Source organism: Cervus elaphus, chromosome 5 (genome assembly GCF_910594005.1).
Source record: "Cervus elaphus chromosome 5, mCerEla1.1, whole genome shotgun sequence".
In the NCBI taxonomy this organism is placed as follows: domain Eukaryota; kingdom Metazoa; phylum Chordata; class Mammalia; order Artiodactyla; family Cervidae; genus Cervus; species Cervus elaphus.
Window position 1 is genome coordinate 86,716,306 of NC_057819.1, and position 26,230 is coordinate 86,742,535.

A 26,230-nucleotide genomic window follows, 5' to 3' on the forward strand; every position below is an offset into this window, starting at 1 on the left:
AAGTGAAATTGCACAAACAGGAATATAAGAGAAAGGGAATATGTATCCTGACAAAAACAAGTTCCCAAACAACCAAAGAAATTCACACTGCTTACTCAAAGCCTCATATGTGCTACTCGGTGGAAGAAGTATTTATTAATGAATACTTTTAAAAGATGATGGAGGGACTTCCCTGGTGGTCCAGTGGTTAAGAATCTGCCTGCCAATGCAGAGGACATGGGTTCGATCCCTTGTCAGGAAACCAAGACCCTATGTCTCTGGGCAACTAAGCCCATGCATCACAACTACTGAAGCCCATGTGCCCGAGAGCCCGTGCTCCACAAGAGAAGCCACCACCACAAGAAGCTCAAGCACTGCAACTAGAGAAAGCCCACATGAAGCAATGAAGATCCAGCAAAGCCAAAAATAAGTAAATGAATTTTTAAAAAATAATGGAGGGACCTCCTTGGCCTGTCAGTGGTTTAAGACTTTGCCCTCCAATGCAGGAGGTGGGGCTCAATTCCTGGTCAGGGAGCCAAGATCCTATGTGCCTTGTGGCCGAAAAACAAAGGCATAAAACAGAAGAAATGTTTTAACAAACGGAATAAAGACTTTAAGAATGGTCTATAACAAACAAACAAAAAAAGTCTTAAAAAAAGATGGAAAGGTGTCGACCACATCCTGAATCAGTTACTATGCCTAAAAGTTAAACTAGTACGTAAAACATCAGAAAAACATTTACGCAACTGTGGCTCAGATGGTAAAGAATCTGCCTACAATGCAGGAGACCTGGGTTCGATCCCTGGGTCAGAAAGATCCCCTGAAGAAGTGAATGGCTACCCACTCCAGTATTCTTGCCTGGAGCATGGCAGGCTACAGTCTACGGGGTCACAAAGAGTCAGACACAATTGAGCAACTAACATTTTCATGCAAACAGAAGTCTCAAGGCCTAAAAGCCATTGATTTCAACTTAAACATAAGAGAGACATGAATTTTTATATTTCATGTCTACTCATATTTCATTTTGAAATATATATTCATTTCAATTTCTAAATGATTTCTGTGGATAGTATGCAATACTGTATTAGTATATAGTATAGATTAGCAATAATATATACTACATTGCAACATGTTAAAATATGTACCCTGTCTATAAAGCATTTCAGCAGCTGAAGACCTGAATCTAATATAAGAATACAAAGTCATCCTTGCACAAATACACTCAGTTGTAATAAATCAGGTTTAGCACAAGTAGAAAGAAATACTGTCAAGTAGGTGTATACTGGGAGGAACGGGAGAACTTGGAGGTGGACGAGGGGGAGAGAAGTTTGGAGAACAAAAGTATGAATAAAAGTGGGGATCATCTAGGAATCATGAGACTAAGGAGTCTTAATTCTTTTATTTATACTTAGGCTTCTTATTGTGGACTGCCTCTTTCTCAATTATTAAATACTATATTAGCGATATGCAACTCTTTTCTACCTGCTTCCATGCTGAGAATTACTTGATTTTGAAGAAGCTGGCAACTCTTGGAAATCACTGAATGAGTCATCAAGTGACCCCGACTTGGAAGCATCTTGAAAATCCTGAAAGTCGTCATCTTCTGGTTTGACCACCTAGGTTTACAGAGGACATTGAAACAGAAAACATCCAATAATAAAAAGCTAAATAACAAATCTTTAACCATCAACCTCAAAGACAACCTTTTAAAATGCTCCCATTTCAGTACAAATATCTAATTTCAGAAAAATACCCTTTAGACATAACATCTGCTCAACTGCTTAAGGCAGGAATGCTGCTTAGTACTTATAAACACTCTTGTAAAAATGGTAAAAGGCTGGTTTAAACTTAATTTATATAATTTTTAAATAGCTGAATCACATTTAATAGATTGAGAAACTGCCATCTTTACGAAACAGTTTAATCACATTTGTATATGATACAGTGATACAAGCCTGTTTTAATCTATCACATACACGTATAAACTGTGAACACTGACTCGTAATCCCATGCTCTAGGAAGTGAACACTGTTAACAGTTCATTTGTTTTATTGAAAAACAAGCTTGTACTATGTTGTTTTGCACGTAAATGAAATTATTTAACATGGACATCTTTTTCATGCAGTATATGTGCATCCACCACATTTATCTGAATAATCCAATAGTTTACCACTGTATAGATAAGCCAAAACTTATTTAACATTTTTCTTCTGATTGATAGATATGCAGCTATTCGTAATTTTCACTCTAACAAACAATGCTACAACAAGTATTCTTATATATTTTTGCTCATTTGAGTTACTAGCTCTATGAGATGGATTCCTAATAGCATGACTGCTGGGTCAGAAGACATGAATATTTAGAATTTTGATAGCTATTGCCAAACGTGCCTTCCAAAAAGGCTGTACCAAAAAATCCTTTATCCCACATTTTTACTAACACTAAATATATGTTTAAAAATTTTTTTTGCTAAACTGAGAAATGAAAAATAAACTGAAACATCTTAATCAGGCTTAGCAGCTTTTTCAAAAAAACAGCTTAAGGATTTAACTAGCTTTATTAAACTTGATGTTTAAAATATATATGATAAAGAACTACACATTTTTAGCCAAAATTCAAGTATCTGAAGGCTTCAGAAATTCTTTTGCTTTTTAAATAATGAAAAATTCAATGTTGTATTGTTTTAACAATTTTAACAATGCTTAATTTCCACTGCCAGTGTCCATCATAATCCAGCAATCTTTTCTACATTTCTTGGAAAACACACTTGCTCAGATTCACTTTCAGAGATAACTTGGAATACACACAGCCTCTGCATCTACCTGATTTGCAGGGTAAGCTGACATGAAGCCGCTGGAAGTCTGGGCTGCAGCTCCCCCGACTGGCCCAACAAGGTTAATGCCCATGACTGGCTGCCCGAGGGTGAGGGGCATGGAGCCTCCAGGGCCGGATGGCATCCCTGTGGGCTGACTCACAGCAGCTGGCAAAGTCACAGGAAAGCCACTTAACGTTGGAACAGGAGCCGCTGGAAACTGATTTAAAGCATCGGGACTCATGGCAGGAACACCCCTCTACACAGAACACGAGGAAAATGGGAACAATTCAGGAAACTGCAAATGACATACAGCTCAAATCTGACACAGAGACCTAAATGTAAAATCTGTGGCCTGGGGTGTTCTACTCTTGACTCTCCCCAAACTCAGGAATTTGACACAAGAAAATAAGTTATAAGGTTAATGTAAATCTAATATTTAGCAAAGAAATGGCCAACACACACTCATTCTGACATTTTCACTCTCTGACAAGTTTGGTTAATTCACTCTAATCAAATCCTTTACAATGATTTTGTAATATGAGAAAAACGGCTGCCAGACTGAATACACTTTAAGGAAGTTTAGACAAGGACTTCAAAGGACAGAGAGAGTAACTTCATCTATTACTAACTTTCAATCTCAAAAGGATTACAGTTAGGTCAGAGAATTTTAATATATTAAAGTCTTTAAACAAGAGAGTATTGTGCTAGCATGCATATTATATAAACTGTACATTCTGAAGAACTCCATCCTGAAAATAACCTAAATTTTAATGTCCAAAGAGTTCTATAAGTTGTAGAAAAAAGGATTTATATTCTCTCAGTTTATATTGAAAGTATAAACCTAACCTTCAAAAGAATGTCTACCTGTGTTACTGCTATCATGGCAAGAACGGTATAAAGTTCTTCTTTAGTCAGTTTTCCAGGTGTGGTTCGATTAGCTAAGGCCCATATCTGTCCAAGAGTTTCCCTGGGAAGTCCAGATGACATCAGGATGGGATAAAGTTTAGCAGTGTCTATTCCAGTTGGAGTCATTGTGGTTTCTAAAATTTTCTTATAGGCATCTATTAAAGGAAAGACCAGATTACAAATGTAAACATATTGCAAATAATTCACCTTTTTTGTTGTCATTGATGCTTATACATGAATAATCCTAAGTCAAACTGCTTTAACAGAACTGAAGCCACATCAAGGGCTTGAGTTGCTATAAAGATATTCAAGTGGAAATGTCCAGCAGACAATTAGGGTCTGGAGCTTAGAAGAGAGGCTGGAGCTTGGTTCTACAGATGAAGATGCTGGGTTAAAGGTAAGAGGGAGTCTTCTCACTAGGAGACAGTAACAGCAGTAAGACAGAGGTGGTATAAGCAGATGCTTTGGATTTTAAAAAAGAAGTTGTAATGATGGTGGAACTAATCTGCAAATATTAATAGCACTGGGAAGCACAAATTATACCCATATCACCTTTCTTTTGTCCCAGTGAATCAGAGGCTATTAGAGAAAACATCATTGGGTAAGGTGTTTGGGAAAAGAGCCTTCAGAGGAAGACACAGTTACAGTTGAAGTGAGAGAGGAGAGTAAGTGTTTGAAAAAAGGAAGGGTTCACTGGGGAGGCTTTCACAATAAAACGGACTTTCCAAAAGACAAAATGGGAGAAGCTGTTAGGGGTAGGGTTGCTGTATAAAATACAGGATGCCAATATTGCATGGGGTATACTTATTCTAAACAATCATTTGCTGTTTATATAAAATTCAAATTTAACTGGATGTTCTGTATGCAAATTTGCTGAATCTGGCGACCCTAGTTAGAGGAGTTGATGGATGAAAGTAGGGTTAAGGTAGACAGAGAAAAATGTTTAAAAAGAAATTTTACATATAGCATTACATACGGATTAAAGGTCAGCAGGCGTACCACATGAACATATGCTTTTTAAATTTGATTTATTTGGCTCTGCCAGGTTTTCACTCCTGCATGCGGGTTTCTTACTGCGGTGGCTGCTGCTGCTGAGGAACATGGGCTCTAGGGCATGCGGGCTTCAGCAGCTGTGGCTCACAGGCTTAGCTGCTCCGCGGCATGTGGGATCCTCCCAGACCAGGGATGGAACCCATGTCCCCTGCATTGGCAGGCAGATTCTTAACCCCTGGATCACCAGGGAAGTCCACGAACACATATTTTGGCTAGGAAATTATGCATGTGTTTAAAAGCTTCAGTTGCTAAGTCATGTCTGACTCTTTGCGACCTTGTGGACTGCAGCACGCCAGGATTCCCTGTTCTTCACTATCTCCCAGAGTTTGCTCTAATCCATGTCCACTGAGTTGGTGATGCTATATTTTGATAGTGTCTTTTAAGACATAGTAAATCTAAGACAACCTTTTAGAAACAAAAGTTATATGATGGTCATTAAAACCTTACAGCAAAAGACTTTTCCTTCATTTATGTAGTTATTTCATATATGAGGCAGTCATAAACACTAGCTGTATTTAATTTTCTGTACTCTTTCAGAAAAAATAGTTGTAATTTCTTCTGCATATTCTATAGCCACTAAATAGTAAACACTTACAACTACATTACAACATTTGAAGTAAAATATCTAGATAGGAATCTTGGGCAAAAAAGCTCTTTTTACCTGGAACCAAACTCTCATTGTAAATCCAAGGAGGCATTCTGGGCTGAACAGGATCCTGTGACGGAAATACCCCTACACCTAGGAGATAAAGAACATCACCTAATATATGTAATGGTCCATGCAACAAAAGCGGAAATCACACTGAGTCATGGCTTTTTATGAGAAGAGCGCTGGCTGGAGACACTAAAAAAAAGTCACCAATTCAACTAAAATTTGGTTTCTAAGCAACTCTTGTACATTAACCATGTCCTAAGGCATAAACTAAAAACATAAAACAAACAAAACAAAAAACCCTAAATGTACCAAATCAATACTCTGGATCATATGAGGCTTGTGCCATTCACATATATTACAAATTAAAGGCAAAAACATGACAGGCAATGGTTTAAAAATTACGTGTACAAGAAAAAAATCGCCCAAGCTTCACTTGCAGCTTTTAATAACGTTTCTTTGCAAAGTCTTATGTTTTAAAATCTCGAATATGACACTGCTGCCTCAGATGTAAAACATTTTTATTTAAATTTTTTGTTTTTCACTTTGTCCTTTAAACAGCCTCCAAATGTTTGCCTCCCGGGTTGTCCACATTCATCTCTGCAAGTTGAGTTTACAAAAATGTGGATCTTCAGGCAGCAGTGTGTATGGTTTATTTCAAAGAAGCAAAACTATATTTTCATTGGTGACTTTTCCAGTTAAATTTTAACTTTTCAACCTTAAGGAAGAACAGAAAAGTTAGGAGGGGAAAAAGTTTTTATAAAGTAAAAGAAGAAATTTTAAACCAGGAATGCTTTTGATTAAAAAACTGGTTATCAAAAATTTTTTCAAAAGGAGTTAACAGTGTCTTGAAAGAATTCAGAGCAAAATCGTAGGGGTTAATTACAGAAAAGAATGCATTACATATATTTTAAGCAAAATTTCAATTAGCAAAATCAAGCAGCATTCATTTTAAGATTAAGGCTTAAGGTGTTAGCATTTGAGCGACATTTGGTTAAATGAACTTTTTGCTGAAAATTTCATGAGCTCACCACTCTCTTCAATGGACAGGTTTTGGTCTGAAGTCTTTTCTGCCTCTGCGGTAGTGGTACCACTTACACGTCCATCTACAGCACCCCCATTATTGGCCATTAAACTGGGACGGTTCTTTCTGGAACCTCGGCCTAGGGCTTTGTGCCCAACTTCAGAGGTATTTAATTTAATTTGTTCCTGCCCAGATGTACTTAAATCACAAGATACTAGGAGCTTCTCCTCCAAGGAAGAGCCTAAACAAACAGCATGAAGGATTATTTGTATATTATTGCAAGCTTCTAATTTTTCAACCATCTATTTCCACCCCCAGATTCTAAAGGGAAGGCCCTGCCACATATAATGTAAATTTTGAAATATTTCAAGCCCACACGTTTGTCCAGGACCTGAGATACTTCAGTGATTTTAGAGAACTTTACCATCATTACCTTCTTCGATTCTCAGGAATTCTGTGAGACAGTAGGTAGAATAGCATAGTGGAAGATGTATTACTTTAGAAATTTGGTGACCTATGCAAGATACAGACACTTCTATAGACTATTGCCTATTTCTGCATCTGTCAATTGAGAAAGTGTGGACAAGAACATGTCAGCTAAGAGCCCTCTCAGCACTATTCTAAATCTCAAGACAGAGTAACTGCCCACTTCACCCCTCGTCCACACATGTTATTAAAACCGAGGTACAGAAACGTTCCAAGATTTGTCCAAGGACAAACTGATAGTAAATGGAGACCCTGGGCTTCTGAACCCCCATGTGCTTTATCACTGAACCAGAGAGCACTTTCTAAAGCAGCTTTTCCTGGCTCATCACTCTTAAGAAAATGATCGTAGGTACTTCCCCAAACAAGAGTCACCTTCTGAAGAAATCAGTTTGTTCTTAAAATTCTAAGGTGGCTTAAATGGATTCTAACTTCTTAGATAAACCTATCATTTAAAAGTGGGCATTTAATTTCTAAATATAGTTCAGTTACTCAGTCGTGTCCGACTCTGTGACCCCATGAACCACAGTACACCAGGCCTCCCTGTCCATCACCGACTCCCGGAGTTCACCCAAACCCATGTCCATCGAGTTGGTGATGCCATCCAACCATTTCATCCTCTGTCGTCCCCTTCTCCTCCTGCCCTCAATCTTTCCCAGCATCAGGGTCTTTTCCAATGAGTCAGCTCTTCGCATCAGGTGGCCAAAGTAATGGAGTTTCAGCTTCAACATCAGTCCTTCCAATGAACACCCAGGACTGATCTCCTTCAGGATGGACCGGTTGGATCTCCTTGCAGTCCAAGGGACTCTCAAAGAGTCTTCTCCAACACCACAGTTCAAAAGCATCAATTCTTTGGCGCTCAGCTTTCTTTATAGTCCAACTCTCACATCCATACATGACCACTGGAAAAACCAAAACCTTGACTAGACGGATCTTTGCTGGCAAAGTAATGTCTCTGCTTTTTAATGTGCTGTCTAGGTTGGTCATAACTTTCCTTCCAAGGAGTAAGTGTCTTTTAATTTCATGGCTGCAATCACCATCTGCAGTGATTTTGGAGCCCAGAAAAATAAAGTCAGCCACTCTTCTCCCATCTATTTTCCATGAAGTGATGGGACCAGATGCCATGATTTTAGTTTTCTGAACGTTGAGCTTTAAGCCAACTTTTTCACTCTCCTCTTTCACTTTCATCAAGAGGCTCTTTAGTTCTTCTTCACTTTCTGCCATAAGGGTGGTGTCATCTGCATATCTGAGGTTATTGATATTTCTCCCAGCAATCTTGATTCCAGCAATCTTGATTCCAGCTTGTGCTTCCTCCAGCCCAGCGTTTCTCATGATGTACTCTGCATATAAGTTAAAAAAGCAGCGTGACAATATACAGCCTTGACGTACTCCTTTTCCTATTTGGAACCAGGCTATTGTTCCATGTCCAGTTCTTTTTTTTTTTTTTCCATTTATTTTTATTAGTTGGAGGCTAATTACTTTACAATATTGTAGTGGTTTTTGCCATATATTGACATGAATCAGCCATGGATTTACATGTGTTCCCCATCCCGATCCCCCCTCCCACCTCCCTCCCCATCCCATCCCTCTGGGTCTTCCCAGTGCACCAGCCCTGAGCACTTGTCTCATGCATCCAACCTGGGATGGTGGTCTGTTTCACCCTTAACAGTATACTTGTTTCAACGCTATTCTCTCTGAACATCCCACCCTCGTCTTCTCCCACTGAGTCCGAAAGTCTCTTCTGTACATCTGTGTCTCTTTTTCTGTTTTGCATATTGGGTTATCATTACCATCTTTTTAAATTCCATACATATGCGTTAGTATACTGTATTGGTGTTTATCTTTCTGGCTTACTTCACTCTGTATAATGGGCTCCAGTTTCATCCATCTCATTAGAACTGATTCAAATGAATTCTTTTTAATGGCTGAGTAATATTCCATGGTGTATATGTACCACAGCTTCCTTATCCATTCATCTGCTGATGGGCATCTAGGTTGCTTCCATGTCCTGGCAATTATAAGCAGTGCTGCGATGAACATTGGGGTACACGTGTCTCTTTCAGATCTGGTTTCCTCGGTGTGTATGCCCAGGAGTGGGATTGCTGGGTCATATGGCAGTTCTATTTCCAGTTTTTTAAGGAATCTCCACACTGTTCTCCATAGTGGCTGTACTAGTTTGCATTCCCACCAACAGTGTAAGAGGGTTCCCTTTTCTCCACACCCTCTCCAGCATTTATTGTTTGTAGACTTTTGGATAGCAGCCATCCTGCCATGTCCAGTTCTAACTGTTGCTTCCTGACCTGCATACAGGTTTCTCAAGAGGCAGGTCAGTGGCCTGGTATGCCCATCTCTTTCAGAATTATCTACAGTTTATTGTGATCCACACAGTCAAAGGCTTTGGCATAGTCAATAAAGCAGAAATAGATGTTTTTCTGGAACTCTCTTGCTTTTTCGATGATCCAGCAGATGTTGGCAATTTGGTTCCTCTGCCTTTTCTAAAACCAGCTTGAACATCTGGAAGTTCACAGTTCACGTATTGCTGAAGCCTGGCTTGGAGAATTTTAAGCATTACTTTATAAGTGTGTAAGATAAGTGCAATTGTGTGGTAGTTTGAGCATTCTTAGGCATTGCCTTTCTTTGGGATTGGAATGAAAACTGACCTTTTCCAGTCCTGTGGCCACTGCTGAGTTTTCCAAATTTGCTGGCATATTGAGTGCAGCACTTTCACAGCATCATCTTTCAGGATTTGAAATAGCTCAACTGGAATTCCATCACCTCCACTAGCTTTGTTCGTAGTGATGTTTCCTAAGGCCCATGGGGTTTTTAAAGTAATCTTTGATATTCTCATTTTGATATTAATTTCTCATTTAAATGTTTCTTCTCCGCAATCAGTCTCTGTGTTTTTTCAGTCTTTAACTTGATTGAGGCTTTCAAAGGCTAAGTTTTGGTAAATGTCACAGTGCACTTGAAAATACGTGGGTTATTTTCAAATAACTTTTGATATCGATTTCTAATATAATTTCACAGTGATAAGAGAACAGACTCTGTATCCTTTCAATACCTTTAGACCATGAAATTTTTGCACCTTGTTTTTTTTCACCTTGCTTTATATTCCTGGATATGTCCCAATGTCTCCTGATTTACAGTTCAGGAAATACGAGCAGAGTTTGTATCCTGCTGTTGTATGAAAACCGTATAAATCTTAATTGTTGAATTGGTTCACAGTGCTTTTCAGGTCTACTATATACCTCTATTTTTCTGTCTATTCATTCTATTAATTTTTGAGAGCTTGATACTGAAACTTTAACAAAAAATTTACTTAAAAATAATTGTAATATTTAGCGGAAATGTATGTAACTTTTTTTCTATACTTCCAAGTCTCCTGTAAATCTGTTAGCTTACTATCGTAATTTAAAAAATAATAATAAAAAATAGGTCCCAAATTTAGCAATAGAAGTTTCAAATCACTTTTTCAGAATGTGAGGTCCCCAGATTTAAAAAAAAAAAAACTAGATTCTTATCTAGAGTCTTATTTTGGTGAATTTCAATAGTACTCACATATTCAGGCCCATGTTTCTTTGCCAACATCACTGTATTATTCTACTTATGTAAGTGAAATAAATTTTCCTAGATTTTTCAAAATACTCTCATTAAGAGCTTAGGAGTTACCTGTTTCCTGCACACTGTGTGAGGCCGAAGCAGTAAAGAGACAAGGGATTTGCCCAGGGACGCCGTGTAAGGCACCAGACAGCGGACTCTGAGCTGGAGGGAGAGGCCGTGCGCCAGCCTTCTGTGCATGCACCTGGCCAGGTGGGGTGGTGGGATGGAAAGACTGGAAAGGCTGGGGAGTGGACGGAGGCCCACATGAGGGAACTTCTACAGGCCCCTGCATAAAGTCACTGAACTCTTCTTCATCAAGAAAGGCAGGTGACGGGGAGACAGTTTTAGTAGAATGAGATGATGTGGGATAATCTGCAAAACGGAAAATGGCAATGAAACACACAGAAATGAAAATTAACAGGGGAAAAGAAACTGAGATGCAGTACAGCTCCAAAAGAATATACTGAAACATGAACAGTGGCTGTGACTAAGAAATAACATGTAACAACTGTCAAACGGAATCATACAATGAACGCAAAACACTTTGATGTCTATCTATAAAAAACTTTTTGGTCTTTTTAAAAATGAGGTTTTATAACTATTTTGCACTTGGTTCAAAAGCAGAAAACTGTAAAATTCAAAGTTTCTTTCCTTCATTAGATTAGCACTAATTTTTTTTCCTTGAGACCACGAGTAATTTACATCAAAGTGGTGATTACTTTTGAAACTCAACTCATCTGTTTATCTGGATAATATTTTCTCAAACTAATAGAGATAAGAAAATCTACCTATATGCTGCTGAATACATTTTAGAGGTATATGTTGATGACTAAACTTCATTAGGCCAGTAAAAAACAATGCATGACACATACTTATAATTTTTGATAAATCATGCCTAATTGATAGAGTTACCATAGTTCATATTTCATATGAGGATGAAAGCTACTATATAGGGAATGAACAGGGAATGAAAATTACAGGGGCAACAAGAACATCAAACACATTACCAAAGTGATACTTTCTTGTGAGAAGCACCAAAATTAAGACACCATCAAGCGTTAAGTCAAACAACTTAGCAGCCAATTTAAAAAAATAAACCCTAGCTAAGAGCTATGTTCAAAAGAACTCTGCCTCTAAAAGATACAAACGCCACCATGGCTTTTTACTGTCAAATATGAGATTCACTTATGTAATAAACCTCTCTACAGGGATTAGGTTTAATGCAAGGCTCATTCACAATACTATTACTGTTGCTTCTTCACACTGCAAACTTTGAATTGCTATAAAATTTATTAATACTAAAGTCTAATGTCACAAAGAGCAGTCTTTTTTTTTAAATAAAGCCCTCATTTGAAAAATGGGGACACTATGTGTTTCTCTTTTGGATCCATGAAATAAAACTTGGAAGCCTTAAAGTTCTATGAAAAATGCAACATAACTATAAAAAAATGAATAAAAAAGAAAAAAAGGCATGTCATAATGAATCCCAACCCTCCCAATAATGGTTACTGAGAATGTCTGAGAGTGTGTACTTCAGTTCTCAGTTTCGGTTCTCTGACCATTACTAGTAGAAAACAGCAATAATGGAAAACTGAGAGCTACTATGAATATTTTTAGATGGATCCTATTTGGGCTAAACCAATTTTTTTTTTTAGGCTATACCAATATTTCTTTGCATTTGACTGGAATTATTTTAATTCTATGTGGTATATATTTTGGCTTAAAAACTCATAGCTATCTATATATATATATATATGATTAATAAGAAGTATAAAAATTATGTGATACAGTTTGTATATCCACTACTTTAAGATAAACAGTCTATGGTGAAAATTAAAAGATGTCTTTGGTGGAAAAAGGCCAGAAACTCTTTAGGTGCTTTAGGCCTAGGTTTAAGATTCTAGCTGGAGAAGCTCTGGTAATTCCTTGGGTTTGCTTCAGAAAAAAATATTTTTCTAGCTAAGCATGAAGCAGTTAACTAGAAACAGCTAACTGCATGCATGCTGAATGAACTCAAGAGATTAACTGAACATCCAAACCCCAATTTATTATTTAACCTGTGAGGTTGTTAAACTATACTTGGTTGCCCAAATGAGGCATTCTATATGGCTAGAACAGTATGTGACCTGACAATGACCATCCCTTCTCTGCTTTCTTCTCCTTTTTCTACGCTCCACGCTGGGTCCAGTTTTACCATTCCAGTGACTAGACTTCAGTGATTTACTGACTAGCTTATTCAGCTTATAATTTTCACCTTGAGGTATGCTTTTCCTTTCTGAACTCATTCTCATCACTAATATCCATTCCCTTTTCAATCTCAGTATATATTTTACTTTGGGGCACATTTTTTGTAATGATAACCTGAGTATATAATCTAACAAGTGAAATTAATGGAGAGAGGCAAAGCTGTCCCAGAAAGTCAAGAACTCATTACTGTGCCAACATTAGATTATTTCTTCCTGATATCACCTATAAAAGACACTATAAAGGTTTAAGATAAAATTTGTCAATGTGATATATGCTAGGAAAAAATAGTATTTAGCTGAATTATTTATGAAAACTATTCACCCATTAATGGTATGTTAATCTTGAAATTAGCTGAGAATAAAATGTCAAAATATCAAATTTTAAAAAAGGATGTGGTAACAGCTATGTGAAGATAAGATTCATTTCAACTGCTACATGTTTAACACCCGTGCAATCCCGCCCTCCGCGAATTTCCTTCACTCTGCTTTATCAGGCACTTTTCCTTTGCTTGTTTGAGGATGACAAAATCAAAGGAATAGAAAACATAATGAAATAAAAATAAAAACTACAGAGAAATGTATTTTCATTTCTACAAAGAAAAAACTAAAATTTCACAAGAAAATTATTAAATCCATGACTTTTTAAAAGAATCATTGATAAAATTTCTAAGTTTAATCACATTGAGTAAAACCTAAACTAGTTCACTAGTTCATAAAAAGTAAAATTAGTTTAAAATAATAAGAATGCAATAGTAAACTCATTTACTACATTTGTTTTGACTGAATGAACTTTACTAATGTTAACATACTCATTCATACAGAAGATTTACAAGTAAAATTGACATACTGACATTTACTAGAAAACAAGAGATTTTTCCCTCCCAAGACATTCATCGAGACCAGAGCTCTTAATCCACTATAAATTTTAAAACATCTAAATCTGTACTTAGCTTGAAGGAAGAATTTAACACTCACTCTCCACACACACACACCGGTCAATCAAAACCACAGGGACTTCAATCATCTTCCATCAAAAGAAAATTAAAATTAAAACTACCTGGTTTCTTAGGGTGTGATGCTGGAGTAGGGTGCATTTTAGCATCTCTGGAAAACCCATCTAAGTTTCCTTTTATGGCTTCCAAAGCATCATCTCTACTCTTCTCTCCTGTCTGAGAGACAATAAATGTATATGTATTTCTTCACTTACCCCCACACTTTGTCCTAAATCCACACAAGCTGAAAGAGAACTGTGGATATTCAACTATTTCCAATACTTTTACCACATACGTCAGGCAGTGAATTCTCCAAGTCAGAAAGACATTGACACACAGCAAAATAAAACAATATTCCATAGAATATTATTAAGAGGTCCATTTAAAAATACTTTAGGGCAGGGGTCCCCAACCTTTTTGGCACCAGGGGCCGGTTTGTGGAAGACAATTTCTCCACAGACGGGGAAGGGGACGGGAGGTGTGAGGGGTGGGGTGATGGGGAAGGCGGAGATTGTTTTAAGATAATTCAAGCAAGTGACACTTATTATGCAATTTATTTCTAGTACATCAGCTCCACTTCAGATCATCAGGAATTAGATCCCAAAGGCTGGGGACCCCTGCTTTAGGGTATAGGTGTTCGACATTAAGTCTCCAGTGTTAATGCTTCCCAAGAAAAGGTTATAAGCACTCCAAAGGGAGTACACACGGGTGGAGAAGATAATGACTGACATCTCATTCCCTTCAACAATAAAGTTTCTTCACAGAAAAAGAAAAGTCCTTCACTTTTGGGCTTAAGACAAAAGGAAAATCAATCAAACACACCTACAGCCTGGGCTGGTGTCCCGGTGACAAAACCCACTGAATGAGTGAGAAGAGGCGCGCGCAGGGGCTGTGCTGTGGGGTGGAGTACGTTACCTTGGGTTTCACGCTACTCAGAAGTCTGAGCTTTTGCTTCTGCTCTTCAAACTGGCGTCTTTTTCTTTCTTCTTCTAAGAGCTTTTGCTGCTGTTCAAATCGTTTTCTGAAGGAAAAACCACCAGTAAAGAGCCAGCTTCGGGGATTATTGTTAGATTCACGCTTCTTATACTAACAGTTTCAGCAATGTCATCTTGCATTTCTAGAACTAAAAACTTCACTGATGATTGATATCTAATTTTCTAAAGATAATCCTGTCTCCACTATATTAATTTCCAAATATATGAAATAAGTCTAAATTATAGACGTGAACTTATTTCTTGTCTAATTTGCAACGGTAGGAGACAACATTCTACATTCAAAGTATATATAAACAAGCAGGGAGGTAGACAAAGTAAACACACTCCTTGCTCTGCATACAAAAAAGGAACTTCTACTTGGGGAGGCAGTATCGTACATGAGAAAGAGCAATGGCTCTGGCAATCAGGAGGCCTGCACTTGGGTCCAGATTTTTCCAGTAACTGTGTAGCCTGGGCTGACAAGTTGCTTATTTCTTTGGACTTCATCTTCCCCATATGTAACGTCAGTGGATTGAATTCTAGGATCTCTAAGGTCCCTTCTGGCTTTCAACTTTTACATAATAAGAGCATTTTAAAGAGCTTTAAGGGCACTGTGATTGTTTCCTCTTCAAATCTGCACTACACATTATTTGACCATTTTAAACTTAATTGCTATCATGCATCTTTATCCTTGCATCCTGAGGTTTCTTACTGCTGCTCCTCGGCAAACTGCTTCTGCATGTCTGGAGTGTACTGTGGGCCTGGAGGACGCATTCCCAGGAATGGTGCTTGCCCCAGGTAAGGCATTCCTCCTGCTGGTATTGGTCCCATTGGGATCCCTGCCTAGAAACAACAGACAAAGACTTAGGCTTAAAAAATACAATTTCTCCGCTTTTTTTTTTTTGGCTGTGCTACACAGCATGTGGGATCAGTTCCCTGGCCAGGGATGGAACCTGTGCCCCCTGCAGTGGAAGCATGGTGTCTTAACCACTGGATCGCCAGGGAAGTCCCCACAACTTTTTCTTTTAACTACTACAAAGAAAAACTGTAGCTTCTATAACTCTTCTTATTTTTAATTAACAAACTATATAAATGCATTTTTAATAAAGCACAGCTTCTTCTGTTTTTAAATCTTATTTATTTGTGATTGCTCTGGGTCTTCATTGCTGTGTGAGGACTTTCTCGAGTTGAGGCAAGCAGGGCTCCTTCAGTCGGTGGTGCGTGCGCTCCTCACCGTGGAAGCTTCCCTCGCAGAGCACAGGCTCTAGGGTGCTTGGGCCTCAGCAGTCATGCCGACGGGCTCAACTGCCCAGCGCCACACGGAATCTTCCTGGACCAGGGAAGATGGAACCTGTGTCCCCTGCTTTGGCAGGCAGATTCTTAACCACTGGACCACAAGGGAAGTCCTGCATCGATTAATTTTAAAAGAAGAGTCAAAGGACACAGGCTAGAAATGAAAAGCTCCCCTTAATATCTTGCCTCTTCCACTGCCTTCTTGTCTTCGAGACGACCATCACTGCTAACAGTCTGAGGATGTGTGTATAAAATCTTTCAGACTGGATGTCTAAGAAAGAGCGCACACACACACACGTTATATCTGGTGAGCTCACTGATCCATAATCTTTGAGGTGTCATATCTTACATGTCTTTTTATTTCTAGCAATAGGTAAGAGCTGGCATATGGCAGTTATTCCACAAATGAAATTAAACACGTATTTCCAATATGTGTGATAGGATAATGAATATTTTGATATTCATTTTATACCCTTGGTATCCAAACTCTTACAGAAAAAAATAAATTTAATGAATACTAAATGACATATCAATATCATAGTATAAAGTTTACTGAAGTGTCTAGAAGAACAGCACTGCACAAGAGCTAAACACAAAACTGAATATGAATAGTGATGATGGTGACGATGTAAATGACGGTAACGGCTAATTTTTACCGAGTGAAAATGTCTCTATTCTTCAACCTTCTCCCTGAAAGGTTCCCCTTCAGTTCCCTAACTTGAAACTTGGCTGTCCCTGGAAGCCCTCTCACTTGGAGATTGCTACTTTTCTTCCAACATTTCCTGTAAATGGACAATATTCTCTTTGGTTCTAAGCCCCTTTTCTCTTTTCCTTCAAAAACCTGAACATATTCTAATTTCTTGCAATCAGACTTCATCATTTACTCTCCTACCCTGTTTATGCCATCTACTCCCTCACTCTTCAACTTCAAAACCTTGCTATGGTCCATTCTACTCTCAAGCTGCTCCTGGTTACAGTCAGTAATCATGTGGGTGACTCTAACATTGGCGTTTCAGGTCTCTCGTCACAATCATGTTCAACATACCACTCTAGTTTCCCATTCCGTGGTCACTGCTCTGCTCATCTGGCCCAGCAGCTGCATCATCTCCAAAATCTTGATTTTAAGCATGCCAATAATTGACCACCACTTTCTACTCTTCCAGTTCACGCTCTCCAGCAATTCATTTCATTAATACTTCCCTCCCATCCATTAATCTTTCCACTTTCCCACCATCCCCATCATGCTCATCATATCCTCACTTCTCTTCCTGCTCAGCTTAGACTCCAGGATTCAATATTAAACATCCCTGTAAACTTCTTTAGCTCCCCTACCTCTGGCTTCCTTGGTATGGTCACCTGGGACTTCATTCTTGTTAGTCAACTAATCACTTTCTCTTATCCTTATACCCAAACCACTTAATCTTACTGGAGAGAAAAACCTTGAAGAGTCACCTTAAAGTCTTTTTAAAAAATGTTTATTTTTGGCTGTGCTGGGTCTTTGCTGCTGTGAGGGCTTTTCTCTAGTTGTGGCGAGCAGGGGCTACTCTCTAGAGGCAGTGCACACACTTCTCGCCGAGGTGGCTTCTCCCGTTGTGGAGCACAGTATCTGCAGCTCCCAGGCTCCAGAGCAAGGCGCAGTAGCTGTGGCACCTGGACCTGGGTGCTCCGAGGCATGTGGGGTCTTCCCAGACTAGGGACTGAATCCACATCGCCTGCACTGGTAGGTGGATTCTTTGCTGCTGAGCCGCCAGGAAAGCCCCATCTTAAATTTCTGCCTACAAATCTCAAACGGTTTCCCAACACAGGAGTCTTAGAGACTCCTACCTTGTAAGATTTCAATCGTTTGAGTTGCTTGAGATTTGCTATGGCCCAGCATATTTCAATTTCAATATTCCATGTTTGCTTAAAAAGAAGGTAGTTTTGCGGACTTCCTTGGTGGTCCAGTGATTAACGCTCCATGCTCCCAAAGCAGGGGCATGAGTTCGATCCCTGGTCAGGGAACTAGGGTCCTGCATGCCACACTGTGTGGCCAAAAAAAGTGTCTTGCAATTGTTGGACACAGTATCCTATTATCGACTAATCAAGTTTGTTAAGAACCTTGTTTAAATGTGTATCTTTACTGATTGTGAACTTGTCTGTTTCTCCTTATTTTTCCATTAGTTTCTATCTTACACATTTTGGGGCCAGGTTATTAGGTGCATACAAACTAATATCTTTCTGACGAATTAAATCTATCAAAATGAAATGCCCTCTTTACCTCCAGGTTTGTAAGGCTTTTTGCCTTAAAAGTATATTTTGTCTGATTTTCCTTTAATAGAAATCATGTATTTCCCTCAAATTAAAAAAAAAAAAAAGTATTTCTTTTGAACTTTTCCAAAATACCTTCTTGTTCTGAACCTTTACTGAGACCGTGGAAGACTGTTTTAAGGTCCAGAAGTAATACAATATGTGTAAAGTACCTGGAACACTGTTTAGCACATTATGAGTAAACAAACAGCAGCTATTATAAAATAATTATCTTTAACATTAGAAGTAATACTGATGACAGAATAGAATACTTTCAAAAACAGTAATGATTTCATTTTTTTCTGAAACAAGATTCTTCAAATACAGAATTAAACAACTAGATAAGAAAAAAAACACAATAGTTGTAATACAGATATCACTTTATTGTGTTCCTGCTGTATGTCAGCCATAGAACTAGTCATTTGTATACATAATTCTCAATATATGTAAGATCATCAGAATTAGAGATAATTCTAATAATGATTACTAAGATGACCTTAATAAGAACAAATACTTATGAAGTCTGTACTCAGTTCCAGGGACTTTTCTAAGTGCTTTACATGTATCAATTAATTGAACCCTTACAATAAACCTATGCAGTAGGTGCTCCTATTATTATCATTTTACAGATGAGGAAACTGAAGTAGAAAATAGTTAAGTATCTAACTCATTACTGGAAATGACAGAGCCAGGATTAGAACCAGGCAGCTTCTGGTTCCAAAATCCATTTTCTCCATTACTATGCTATGCTGCCTGTCCAGTTACCAACAACCAAAACCAAATTCAGACTTAAAATTGTTTTAAATGTTTTTTTCTGTCTATTCATATGCTCAGACACATACCTGTTCAATGAATACTAGCAACCTGGCAAGTTTATGGTTTCCAGCACTTTACAACTGAAGTTACAAGTGACACTGTAACTTGTGTTACAAGTTAACACTCTCTAAGTTCTGGATGGTGGCGGCCAGGCACACTCGTTTTTAATAACAGTGTGGTTCTCTCGCTGTTAAAAATTAGTGCCATGGTCCTAGTATTATATGTCTCCTTCTCTCAGTGTAATGTAATCAGTTCCTTGGTTTTTTTCCAGTTTCACTGAGATAATCTGACATGTAATATTGTATAAGTTTAAGGTGGGTAACATGCTTATTTGATACACTTGTTTATGTATCGCAAAATGATTACCACCATAGCATTAACTAACACCTCTGTCATGTCACATCATTACCATTTCTTTTTTGTGGTAAGGGATTAAAATTTCTTTTTAAATTTTGACTTAGTTTACCCAAATCAAAACTTGTTCTTAGTTATGTTCAATAACATAGACCACAGAAGAAATCACTCAAATCAAACAGGCTGAAAGACAAAATGAGATATTCCACAATAATAATAAAGAATGAAAAAAGATGTTATTATCCGCATTGCCTTTCTAGTTACACAATTCTGTTCTTCGAGAAAATTCAAACTTCCTAAATGGCATTGTGTGTTTCTCCTACTCCTTAAAAGTAACTTTATACATGTCATACAGCCTAATTTTATGCTTTATTTTGAAATCTAGATAAACTGAAAGGTTAAGAGATACCATCCTTATCTATACAGTGAATGAATAACACAGCAAAAAGAAAAAAAAAACCCACTTAGAAATCTGAGATACATTCAATAAACTATTAAAAAGACTAAAACATAAATAAGTTAACCCCCAAGTTGAAAGATACTCAAGGCTACTGAAGACCTGAGCAAGTGGAGAGATGCGACAGCAAGACTAAATGAGTGAAAATGTTAATTTCGATCAAAATCCCTACAGGTTTTACATGGAATTTGACCAACTGACCTCAAAAATTCATACTGAAGGGGATGTGGTGTGGCCATGAATAGCCATAATTCTTTAAAACAACAACAGAGGCTCCACTCCACCAGATAAAGGCTTATCTTGGGTTAGAACACTTAAGACAGTAAGACATTTACTGATGCAGGTATAGACACATATAGTAATGAGACAAACGAAAGAGTTTAAAAACTAAATCAAAGCATATGAAGAAATTAGGCATTACAGGAGTAATCTTAGAAATCAACAGGTGCAGAATGGGCTACTGATAAATGATTTGGGGGACAACCATCTATTCAAATAGAAAATAATAAAATTAGGCCCTTCAGCATCATACTGATACCCAAAGAACAGTTCCAGGTAGGTTAAAGACCTATATTTAAAATTTTTAATTTTTTAATTAGAAAATACAGGAGAAAATCAGTATTACCTCTGGGTTGGATTATGTCTTAGATGAGACACAAAAAGCTCAAACCATAAAATAAATGATTTATCCATCAGACTTAACTTCTACAAAACATGACACCATTAACAAAGTTAATAAACAAGCCAAAGTCTAGAAGGACATACTGACAGCACAAATAACCACAAAGGTTAGAATCCAGAATACATAATGAACACTTATACAGAGTGAAGTTAAGTCAGAAAGAAAAACATCAATACAGTATACTAACGCATATACATGGAATTTAGAAAGATGGTAACGATGACCCTATATGTGAGACAGCAGAAAAGACACAGATGTATAGAACAGTCTTTTGGACTCTGTGGGAGAAGGTGAGGGTGGGATGATTTGAGAGAATAGCATTGCAACATGTGTATTATCATATATGGAATAGATCGCCAGTCCAGGTTCGATGCATGAGACAGGGTGCTCCGGGCTGGTGCACTGGGATGACCCTGAGGGATGGGATGGGGAGTGAGGTGGGAGGGGGGTTCAGGATGGGGAACACATGTACACCCATGGCTGATTCATGTCAATGTATGGCAAAACCACTACAATATTGTAAAGTAATTAGCCTCCAATTAAAATAAATAAATTAAAAAAAAATCAATAAACTCAAAACAGGAAAAAATTGGGAGCAACTTAAATGTCCATCAACAGAAGAATATATACATATTTTCATGCAACATAATACTACATAGCAGCTGTGTGTGTGTGTGTGCACTCGGTCATGTCTGACTCTCTGCGACCCCACAGACAGTAGCCCGCCAGCTCCTCTGGAATTTTCCAGGCAAGAATACTGGAGTTGGTTGCCATTTGTTTCTCTAGGGGATCTTTCCAACCTAGGGATCAAATCCATGTCTCTTGTGTTTCCTGCACTGGCAGGCAGATTCTTTACCACTATGCCACCTGGGAAGCCCCAGCAGCTATGTGAACACTTAAAAAAAAAAACTTTAATAATACAGTTATAATTTTCTTCCTCTATTTCCCCAGAGATTATCACTGTCACAAATTCACTTGTTTCCTTTTATTTCTGTATATGTTTATACAATTCATGAATGTCATAATCTCTATTCTCTAGGTTTTAAGATTTTATGTAAGTATGTTTCCTTCTATATTTGACTTTTTTCATTTAACAATGGTTTTCTCCAAAGATTTATCCCAGTTATGGAATGATACTGATGAAAAATACAAAATGGTGCTGAAAGAAATTAAAGAAGTCATAAATAAATAGAAACATAATCCATATTTCATGGATTGGAAGACTTAATATTGTTAAAATGTTAATATTGCCCAAAGCAATCTACAAAAGAAATCCCGATAAAAATTCCAATGAGATTTTTGCAGCAATAAAAAACCCATCCTAAAATTCATACACAATCTCAAGGGACCCCGAATAGCCAAACAATCTTGGAAAAGAACAACAAACCTGGAGGACTCAAGCTTCCTGATTTGGAAACCTCCTGCCAAGCTACAGCTTCAAAACAGTAATGGCACTGCCATAAAGCGGGCTTCCCTGGCGGCTCAGCTGGTGAAGAATCCGCCTGCAATGCAGACCTGGGTTTGATCCCTGGGATGGGAAAACCCCCTGCAGAACTACCCACTCCAGTATTCTACCTGGAAAATTCCATGGTCTGTAGAATCCATGGGCTCGCGAAGAGTCAGACACAACTGAGCGGCTTGCACTCCACTTTCACTGGCATAAAGTAAGGCATATAGACCAGTGGAAAAGAACAGAAAGTCAGAAATAAACTCTTGTACATATGGGTCAAATGATTTTTGATTAAGGTGCTATGACCATTCTCTGGGTAAACGACAGTCTTTCCCAACAAATGGTGGTCATCAACAAAACTGGGCCCTTAGCCAACACCATATACAAAAATTAACTCCAAATGGATCAAGAACCAAAATGTAAGACCTACAACAATAAAACTTTTTTTTGGGGGGGGGGCAACGAGGATGGGATAACAATAAAACTCTTAGTAGAAAACATAGAACAGAAACTTCATAACACTGGATTTCACAATGATTTCTTGATTTCAGGCACAGTTAACAAAAGAATGAATAGACAACTTGGACTTCAAGAAAATTTTTAAAATGTGTACATTAAGAGACACAACCCACACAGTAAAAAGGTAACCCACAGAATGGGAGTTAATATTTGCAAATCACATATATGATAAGGGATTCATGTCCAAAATAAACAGAAAACTCCTAAAACTCAACAACAAAAAACTCAATTCAAAAATGGGCAAAGAATTTGAACAGACATTTCTCCAAAGATTTTCAAACGGCCAAGAAGCCCATGAAAAGATACTCAACATCACTAATCATGGGAAATGCAAGTCAAAACTATGAGATTTCACCTCACACTCATTACCATGGATCCTATGGAAAAACACAGGATATGCAACTTAAAAGATTGAATCCTAATGTAGACTATGAACTTTAGTTCATCAAAATGTATCAATATTGGCTCACCAACTTCACTAATTACAACAAATGTACCACGCTAATATAGGATGTTGAGGAAACTGTATACTGGAGGAGGGAAGGAGGCATATTGGAAATTTCTGTGCTTTCCAGTCAACTTTTTTATAAAACTCCACAGTCAAATAATTAAAAACAACAACAAAAAACAAGTGTTGCAAGGATGTGGAAAAACTGAAACTCTTTTGTATTGTTGGTGGGAATAAAATGGTATGGCTTCTGTGGAAAATAGTATGGAGGTTCCTCAAAAAATCAAAATAGAATTACCATATGACTCAGCAATTCCATTTCTGAGTATATACCCCAAAGAATTGAGAACAGAGTCTAGAAGAGATACTGGTACATCCATATTCATAGCAACTTCATTCACAGTAGCTAAAACATAGAAGCAACCCAAGTGTCCACAGACCAATGAAAGGATAAGCAAAATGTGGTATGTGTACACAATGGACGTTAGCCTTAAAAACGAAGCAAATTCTGCAATATGTTACAACACAGATAAACCTTGAGCATTCAGTTCAGTTGCTCAGTCATGTCTGACTCTTTGCGACCCCATGAATTGCAGCACGCCAGGCCTCCCTGTCCATCATCAACTCCCGGAGTTGACTCAAACTCATGCCCATCGAGTCGGTGATGCCATCCAGCCATCTCATCCTCTGTCGTCCCCTCCTCCTCCTGCCCTCAATCTTTCCCAGCATCAGGGTCTTTTCCAATGAGTCAGCTCTTCACATGAGGTGGCCAAAGTACTGGAGTTTCAGCTTCAGCATCAGTCCTTCCAATGATCACCCAGGACTGATCTCCTTTAGGATGGACTGGTTGGATCTCCTTGCTGTCCAAGGGACTGTCAAGCGTCTTCTCCAACACCACAGTTCAAAAGCAGCAATTTTTCGGCGCTCAGCTTTCTTCACAGTCCAACTCTCACATCCACACATGACCACTGGAAAAACCATAGCCTTGACCAGACAGACCTTTGTTGACAAAGTAAAGTCTCTGCTTTTTAATATGCTGTCCAGGTTGGTCACAACTTTCCTTCCAAGGAGTAAGCGTCTTTTAATTTCATAGCTGTAATCACCATCTGCAGTGATTCTGGAGCCCAAAATAATAAAGTCTGACACTGTTTCCACTGTCTCCCCAGCTATTTCCCATGAAGTGATGGGACCGGATGCCATGATCTTAGTTTTCTGAATGTTGAGCTTTAAGCCAGCTTTTTCACTCTCCTCTTTCACTTTCATCAAGAAGCTTTTTAGTTCCTCTTCACTTTCTGCCATAAGGGTGGTGTCATCTGCATATCTGAGGTTATTGATATTTCTCCCGGCAATCTTGACTCCAGCTTGTGCTTCTTCCAGCCCAACTTTTCTCATGATGTACTCTGCATATAAGTTAAATAAGCAGGGTGACAATATACTGCCTTGACGTACTCCTTTTCCTATTTGGAACCAGTCTGTTGTTCCATGTCCAGTTCTAACTGTTGCTTCCTGACCTGCATACAGGTTTCTTAAGAGGCAGGTCAGGTGGTCTGGTATTCCCATCTCTTTCAGAATTATCCACAGTTTATTGCGAGCCACACAGTCGAAGGCTTTGGCGTAGTCAATAAAGCAGAAATAGATGTTTTTCTGGAACTCTCCTGCTTTTTCGATGATCCAGCGGATATTGGCAATTTGATCTCTGGTTCCTGCGCCTTTTCTAAAACCAGCTTGAACATCTGGAAGTTCTTCGTTCACGTATTGCTGAAGCATTATATTAGTGAAAATAAACCAGTCACAAAAAGACAAAGACTGTATGCTTCTACTTACATGAGGTACTTAGAGTAGTCAAAATCACAAAGACCTAAAGTATAAGGGTGGATGCATGGGGTTGGAGGGAGGGAAGAATGGGGAGTTATCGTACAATAAGTATAGTTTTAGATTTACAAAATGAAAAGAGTTACAAGAATGGATGGTGGTAATGGCTGCATAACAATGTGAATATATTTAATACCACTAAACTGTACACTTAAAAATAGTTAACATGGTAAACTTTATGTGTATTTTACTGTAACAATGTTGGAGAAAACATGGGAGGAAGCATATTACACAGCTATCATCAATGGACTGGAACAGAGAACCTAGAAAAACACCCAGATAAATACGCCTAAGTGCCATGGTCGGCTATGCTGCCACTCTGACCTCAGACTTCCAGCCTCTAGAACTGGGAAAAATAAATTTCTGTTGTTTATAAGCTATCCAATCTCTCATATTTTGCTACAGTAGCCTGAACAGACTAAAAAACAAGACAAAAACTGACAGAAAATATCTGCAAACCACACATCCAACAAAGGACTAGTTATGCAGAATATATAAAGGTCTCTTGACACTCAACAGTTGATAGCTTATGGTGAATGGTGTCAGTATTTGTGATCTGTGAAGGAGAAAATTACACTCTGGGACCCAAAAGACACAGTCTCAGTCACTCAAGAGCTTTGTGTAACAAAGTTTTATTATAGTGAAAGGATACAGTAAGCCTCCACCAAAAGACACTAGAAGCGGGTAGCAGAGTACCTGCCTCACTAGTTGAAACAGTGCTTTACATACTTTTCAACTGGCTGCTGAGAATAGATGAAAACAAGACTTCAAGGCTGTACAAGTTCCATTAGACCCTTTCCCAAGGCATACATCCTTGAGATAACTTCAGTACCAGTTTAGCCAGAAGGAACCTGTTCCAGGCAAGGTGTTTCTGGGCGAGACATATTGTTGCTGAGAAATAGGCTCCCAGGCAAGATTTGTTACAATTTTAATTATTAACATAGAGTCTAAGAAAAGCATTTCCACCAATAAGACATTGTGCTGTGTGATCCTTAGCTCCTAAAGAAAGGCCAGCTCTTAGGCAAGATACACAGCTGCACAAGGCTTAAGGAAAGCAAGAGGGAGAAAGTTCACCTCCTCCTTAAAGGGCCCTGGACTGCGTAAGCTTTAACTTCTCACAGTAAAACAACAACAACAACAAAAATCCAACAAGAAAATGGACCGGATAGGAACAGACACTTCTTTGAAGAGAATATAAGGACAGCAAGTAAGCACATGAAAATATGTCTAGCATCATTAAAGAAAAACCAATAATGGAGGCTGCACTCTGAATGTATCTCTAGACCACAGGCTCACAGTCACATAACCAAATTGTAACACTGTTCTGAT

The 26,230-nt window shown here is 38.2% G+C and overlaps 1 protein-coding gene across 15 annotated transcripts in view; it reads right to left on the reverse strand.

Annotated features, from left to right (window-relative positions):
- The window catches only part of SYNRG (synergin gamma), an 89,064-nt gene that overhangs the window by 48,181 nt on the left and 14,653 nt on the right, over positions 1-26,230 (reverse strand). For 9 of the 15 annotated variants that reach the window (XM_043902959.1, XM_043902967.1, XM_043902966.1 and 6 more), the window contains 9 exons: positions 15,437-15,567; positions 14,666-14,771; positions 13,816-13,927; positions 10,582-10,884; positions 6,437-6,670; positions 5,415-5,492; positions 3,659-3,855; positions 2,802-3,050; positions 1,462-1,595 (listed from right to left, as the gene is read on the reverse strand). In XM_043902959.1, coding sequence (XP_043758894.1) covers positions 1,462-1,595; positions 2,802-3,050; positions 3,659-3,855; positions 5,415-5,492; positions 6,437-6,670; positions 10,582-10,884; positions 13,816-13,927; positions 14,666-14,771; positions 15,437-15,567 — 1,544 coding nt within the window. The remainder of the gene's footprint in view (positions 1-1,461; positions 1,596-2,801; positions 3,051-3,658; positions 3,856-5,414; positions 5,493-6,436; positions 6,671-10,581; positions 10,885-13,815; positions 13,928-14,665; positions 14,772-15,436; positions 15,568-26,230) is intronic. The other 6 variants (XM_043902970.1, XM_043902973.1, XM_043902969.1 and 3 more) reach the window with 2 other exon arrangements.